This window comes from Lathyrus oleraceus, chromosome 4, assembly GCF_024323335.1.
Source record: "Lathyrus oleraceus cultivar Zhongwan6 chromosome 4, CAAS_Psat_ZW6_1.0, whole genome shotgun sequence".
Taxonomy (NCBI): domain Eukaryota; kingdom Viridiplantae; phylum Streptophyta; class Magnoliopsida; order Fabales; family Fabaceae; genus Lathyrus; species Lathyrus oleraceus.
Window position 1 is genome coordinate 135,611,749 of NC_066582.1, and position 7,152 is coordinate 135,618,900.

Here is a 7,152-nt window from a genome sequence, read left to right on the forward strand (position 1 = left end):
CTTATCAATCACAAATTTTCAAAAATCTTCAAAGATAAAATTTGAATTGAATCCATGCAACAATTGAAAAAATTAAGAATGAGATAAAAAATAAAAAAATAAATACCGTTTGTAAGTATTCACATAATATTCAAAATTCTTTTTAAAAAATAAACAAGTGGTTTTTAACATTGTAAAAGGTTTTAAGTGCTGGAGATTTAGAGTAGTAGGAGTGAAAAAATCATACTTAATTCGAGTCATAAAGCCTTTAATCATCTATATTGATTGTTAAACCCCTTCATATATTAAGATTCCCTACAGTACTTTTTTGGTTTCTCTTTTTTCAATTTTTGGGCTTATAGCCCCCCATCCTTTTCTTTTTAAGTGTAATGTCGTGCAATGCAACAAATATACAAAAGCCTGTGAAGAATATTCACTTTCATGCCGTGCATCCAACTCCAAGTAAAAATAGATACCTACCTAAAAAAACAACTAGATATATAGCTATAATAACATGCTAGCTAGGAATAGTGGTAATTTCAGCTCTTAGCGTTATATCAAATATGGGAATGTAATCCTGACACAAAAACGAAGTTTCATAACCCAACAAAATACAACCGGTTAGTTAGCTATAGATAAATGTTAAGAGACTTAAACAACACTTAAAATAAAGATACAAAAATAGTAATACCCTCTTAACAGAAATTAGCATCAACATCAACATCAGTATCTTATCTATACCCCACAGGCATTCCAAGCTTATCCAAACGACCAGAACCTGGATACCCTTTACTTGCAAAACTTGCTTGCAGTGCAGAATTTCTCTGTGCAGCCAATCTTGCAATGTCATGTCCATTGAGTGAGTACCTATTAGATGAACCAGATTTCTCATGTTGAGGCCTTTGTTTTGGTGCACTCATAGATCTAACTTTGGCCTTTGATGACTCTGTATAAGCCATGTAACTTGGGTAATCAGAATAGCCTCTAAGGGAGCTTCTTGATCCATCACTCTTTGTAGGAGTAAAAGGGCTTCTTTTGTATCCATCCTCTTTTGAAGTTGCAGATGATAAAAATTGAGGACTATTCTCTTCAACTTCGCTGAGTTTAAGTGGGTTGTAATAAGATTGAACCTCACATGATTGACTTTGACTAGATTGATGAGATTTTGATTCCTTTGTAGGGGTTAAATTTTGACTATAATAATAATGATCAGTATCACTTATGGAATGAAAGAGGTTTCTACGTTTTGAGATTATGTGCTGTTTTCCCGAATCAATTTCCACAATCCTTTCGTTTTTTTCGTCGCTCCTGCTATATGACCTTATCAGTGATTTTACTCTATTCCATGATTGTTCATCTATCTGATTCTCTGATATATTGCTGCTGAACGAGAGACATGATTTGGAACCGTTTCTCTACAATAATATAAATTGCATGCATAATAAGTGGAGAAAACAAATTTAATGATGCACCAAATTCACAATTGTTGGATAAGAAGAATTAATTGATGGAATTATGAGAAAAGAAATACCTTGAGTATTGAAGAATGCTCGGATTTCATACTCCTAGATCTAACAGGGCTTTCTGATTTCTCTGGTGTTGCTGGACCCCCCTGTAAATGATCATTTGGAAAAACTATATGATCAGATAACATGACATAGACAGCTTAGACATTTTTGTTTTAACAGATTTAAACGATACTCCATCATGAATGTGATAATAATAAGTAACAAGATGAGCCAATCTTCACTTTTGCAAACCAAATTCATTTGTGGTTTTATTGTAAGGGCAGCAAAACCACAAACACGCGCTACAAAATAAAAAACTGTGTCCATTCTTCTGTGCATTAACAAGTGTGGTACTACACTCTACACTTACATGGAGATAGAGTGTAGATGATTTTACATTAGAATGTGATGTTTGAAGGGCGCGTGATGCATTAAACCGTGCCTGTGCTCGTATAAGTGATTGCATCCGTTTGAGCCACTCTGCTGTCCTTTTCCTCTCAATGTGACCTCTCACAAGAGCCTGGAGCTTCACCAGCCCTTTTAATGCCCGCAGCGCCTTCCTCGCCTAACAATTTCAATATTAAAAAGTAAAGAGCAGAATCAATATCTAAGGTTCAAAAATTGTAGCAGGTGACAAATTGAAGCAATGAAAATAAGCCTTGGTTCTCATAGCCGCATTATATACTATAAATAACAAAGCAAATAAAAACTACGCGTTTGGTATAACAGAACCTTGTATTAGAATCGTCTTAGGCAATTGGTTTTAAATTTCAAGCAGGTGTTTTAGTACAATATGGAAATGATAGCACAGTCAAGAGAGAAACTACAAGCCCTTCCTTCAACAACTTCCCAGCCCATATTTAAGCTAAGCCAAAAGTAGAATACAAGTTAGTTGCCCCACAAAAATGAGAACTTGAGGAAGTGTCTGAACAGAATCACAAAGCATATATGTCTACATCAACAAGATTATAAGAGCAATTAAGATGATGGTCAAGGCAGGCTCCACCTTGTACCTCCAGAGCTTCCAAAACCAAACAGAAACATCTCTAGACTCAACTCATGGGACCCTACACAACCCCATCTTTTTATTAGTCTTTTGAAAAACCATACAACAAGGCCACCCACCCCCCTCAAATGCATAAACGTCTCTTCACACACACCAAATCCACATTCCCTGTAGATTCAGTAGCCCCACAAACTTAAAGGCCAAACACAATTTCCATTACTTAACTATAAAAAAGAGGAAAAAAAATCTTATGGGCCATAGTAGTAGAAGAATAGAACCATGGCCAATCAAACTTTGTCCACCCATTCCCATACATTAGGGCCCCAACGGAAATAATCAAACATTCAATAACACCACCGTTGACGAATAATAAAATAATAAAAGCATAAATTCCACATTCATTACAAAAATATTTCTATAATACTATACTATATTAGTATTAAACACCTAATATAGTTATACCGGAAAGAAAAAGAAAATTCATAAATGAGACGTTTTGTACCTAATACATTATATTTCAGCAAAACGACACAAGAAACAGCTCAGTTACATAAAGAATAGAATTAAACGGAATAGACTTGGCACATTCTCAACAACCGAACCCGATAACGTTTTTAATTTAATTTTTTTAAAAGAGGATAATTAATCGGTGATCGTAAATAAAATTAAGAGAGAAACAAAATAAAAAACATTCATACTCAGTAGTACTCAGCCACACGTGTAAATAGAAGTAAATCAAAATTTAAAAAGAAAGAAATAGAATGGATTAATGGTTGTAACGAACCAAACTTCCGCGAAACGCGGCTTGGATCTTAACGGCCGCCCATTGTTCGCGTATCCTGCCGATGCCGTTGCTGCTATTGAATCTCACAACGTCGGCAGCTGCTTTAGCAGCGGCTACGGCAGCCTCCGCAGCGGCCGCGGTGGCAGCAGCGACTGCGATGGCCTGTTTGTTGTTGTTGTGGACGTGTTCTGTTGAGAACGTGACGTGGCTGTTGTGATTCTGTTGTTGTTCTTCTTCTTCTCTGTATGATTTAACGAAACTCCATCGACGTTTTTCTTTCGGTGGTTTCTGATCGGTTGAACCGTATTCCGGTTTTTTTAGACCGAGAAAACCGCGAAACCACCGTGATGCCTTTCCCATATGGAGTGAGTGAGCGAGTGAGGAAAGAGGAGAGTGGTTTCTTTCTGTTTTGAAGTGTGAAGGGAAATGAACTTTATGAACACTCTTTCCAAGTATATATGTACCTTTTAACTGCAATCATCATCAAATTTATTATATATAACTATTCTTTTATATCTATAGTGTTTCTTTTGGACCGTCAAGCCAAATCAACTTTTACTTATTCATTTTCGTTTTTTGGAAATTGGAACTTAGTTAAAGTCTAATCTAATCACTAATTATTTAATTCTACAATCCTACAAAGTACAAGCCTTTCCCAATCTATCCTTCTCCTATTAATTTTAGCATCCTATTAACTTGCACATGGAAATAGTACATATTAAAATATTCATAAATAATAGTAAATATTTTTGGAAAAACTTGATTTATTAAAAAATATATAAATTTTAATATATGTATTATTATGGGTGTGTTTGATAGAATTAATTTTAATAAAATTTATTTTAATTCAAGTGAGTTTAATGTAAATTAATTTTAGTTTGGTTATATTAAATAAAAGTAATTATCATTAACTTTATTTTTTTAGATAGTTTGAATCAAATTATTTTTAAGAGTATAACTCTCAAAATTAAATTTAGTTGTATTAAAAATATATACTTCATTTATATTATTAATAGTTATTTAAATTTATATTGTATTAAATTGTATAAATATTAGTACAAATATTAAATAAATATGCTTATTATTTTAAATATAAAATTTTATAAAGTATATAAACTCTAAATTATCATGGTGGTTAAATAAATCTATTAAAATATATATATAAATATTTTTAAAAAAAATAGAATTATACATCCTATATTCATAAACATGATTTTTAATTTATTTAAATATTATTTCAATTTATAACGTTACATTAAAGGATAATTAATCGTATATAATGTCCCATATTTAACATGTCAAATAACTATAAATAACGTTTTTATAAATTGAGGTTATGCAGGAGATTTTATATATATATATATATATATATATATATATATATATATATATATATATATATATTTATGGATTAGAATTAAATGACATTAAAGTGTCAAACTTATTAGTATGACATCTCTGATAATTTTTAATAACATGTTTGTATAATAGAATTTATCGTTGAATTCAAAGTTATTATCATATACATTATGTCTATAAAACTTAAAATCAATCGAAAATCATTTGACATATCAACTAAATACATAAAAATTGATGTCTTACAAAACTTCACGAAAATCTTTTATTTTTATCGTTCTCTTTAACATATCAACTAATTTTTTATTGATCTGAAATTTTATATGTGTGATCTATATGATAATAGATTTCAATCCAACGGTGGATTTTTTTATACGAACAAAAGGTGAAGAGTTATTAAAGGTGTCATGTTATTAAGTTTGACACATTTGTGTCATTTGATCCTGACCATATATATATATATATATATATATATATATATATATATATATATATATATATATATATATATATATATATATATATATATATATATATATATATATATATATATATATATATATATATATATATATATATATATATATATATAGGTGTCCAAAACCGAACCAACCCAATAGAAAACTGCAAACTAAACCAAACCAAATCAAAATCGTAAAAAATCGTATTTGGTTCGGATACGTTTGGACCATTTTTTAACAAAACCGTGCGGTTTGGTTTGGTTTGCGGTTTGTATTTTGCAAACTGAACTAAACCAAACCAAACTGCATTATGTTACAACTCAAACTTCACTTATCTCACATCTAACTCAAAACTTAAATATATTATGCCTTAACCTTACAATTACACATAATTTTCTCTTACTCTCACTTAGGGTTTCATTTTCAACCTTCATAAATCTCTCCTAATAGTATCACACATTCTTCTCATCTTCTTTGTAATGCATGTCTCACGTTTTCTACTCTAACATCTCCTCTCTTATATTATTTCTTTTTCATCTTCTCATTTTTATGTTAATGTTTTCTCTTCCAATTACGTTTTTATCGCACATTTCTTCTCAAATCTCGCATCTCTTCTGTTTTTTTTTCATCTTCTATATTCTCTCCTCATATCTATTTTTTGTATGTTTTATTATAATGTCTTTGATATTATTTTATGCTACTATTTTATATATCTTTTTATTCCGTTGTTGTCTAATCTGATTTTTTTCATATTGAATGAGAAGTTTTTGTCTAAATATGATGAGTTTTGATGTTATTTTGTAATCTATAAATGACCTAACACAAAGTTATTTTGTTCTCTATAGGTTTATGTATGACTCAATAAAAATATTGTAAAAAACCGAACCAACCGAACCAATCCAAACCACATTGGTTTAGTTTGGTTTTATTTCTAAAAGGCAACCGAACCAAACCGAACTGCATGTTTTTTTCTCTTGCGGTTCGGATGATTTTTATCGTCAAAACTGCACGCACGCACGTGCGCGCACACACACACGCACGCAAGCACATGCGCGCGCGCACACACACACACACACACATGTATGAAGTGTATATATATATATATATATATATATATATATATATATATATATATATATATATATATATATACTTCATACATGTATCATTTCAAATACACGAAACCAGAAATATACAAAGAGTTCTCTTTTTCTTCAACTTATGTTCTATGCATACACACAAACAAATTACACATAATCATTTTTTATTTGGGTGTCATCTAGAATCAGAGTTGATTATGTCCAATTTAGGTTGTTGAATTGTAAATTGGATTGAGAATCTTTGGGGGTTTCAAATAAAAAAATTAAGTTGGGGTTTTCCTTCAAGATCAATTGGTAATTTGAAGCTTTGGGACAAAATTATACAAGTTGGATTCAGCCGAGTGAAAGCTTTGAAGAACGGTGGGTTCGGTCGAAGGAGTGTCGATAACCGGAGGATCATCTTGGTAAATCTTGGGTGATAACAATTCACAATTTGGATTCGGTCAAGTGAAAGCTTTTAAGAATGGGGTTACTTTCAAAAGACTGGTGTGAGACGGTGGATCAAATTGGCATTGTTTGGTGACTTGATGAAACTCAGATCAAGGGAAGAAAATAATATATGATCAACATCAAACATATGGTTTGTAGGGTTGGGTTTCTATTTATTTTCTTGTAAACTATAATTGCAAAGGTTGATCTTCATTATCTCAATTCGAGTTCGAATTGAGGGCAGATGTACCCATAGTGAGACCAATTGAGAAACTGCCTAAATAAATCCTTGTACACTCTCTCTCTCTATCTATCTCTTTTACTTTTCATTTGCAAATTGTTGAATTCGTAGATTGTGCGATCAATATGCTTGGTTAAACTTTTGTTGATAATATTTTGAAAAAAAAAATTGTTGTGTTATTTACAATCCATTAGATTATAGTTGTTTTTTCAAATCAACAAAACCATAGAAAATTCTAAACGAAATTGATTGCACACAAGGTGTTTGATAATTTGCCTCAATTAAGTT

The 7,152-nt window shown here is 31.1% G+C and overlaps 1 protein-coding gene across 3 annotated transcripts; it reads right to left on the reverse strand.

The window, feature by feature from the left end:
* Positions 1-507: 507 nt before the first annotated feature.
* Positions 508-3,781, reverse strand: LOC127074077 (protein IQ-DOMAIN 22). 3 transcript variants are annotated; one of them, XM_051015355.1, is made up of 4 exons: positions 3,278-3,781; positions 1,930-2,052; positions 1,511-1,591; positions 508-1,394 (listed from the first exon to the last, which is right to left on the reverse strand). In XM_051015355.1, exons 1-4 carry the CDS (start codon positions 3,635-3,637, stop codon positions 711-713), a joined length of 1,248 nt encoding a protein of 415 aa, XP_050871312.1. In that variant the 5' UTR covers positions 3,638-3,781; the 3' UTR covers positions 508-710. The 3 variants fall into 3 exon arrangements, with proteins under 3 accessions (XP_050871312.1, XP_050871311.1, XP_050871310.1); XM_051015354.1 differs by having other exon boundaries at positions 1,885-2,052; positions 3,278-3,780; XM_051015353.1 differs by having other exon boundaries at positions 1,858-2,052; positions 3,278-3,779.
* Between the last annotated feature and the right edge of the window lie 3,371 nt (positions 3,782-7,152).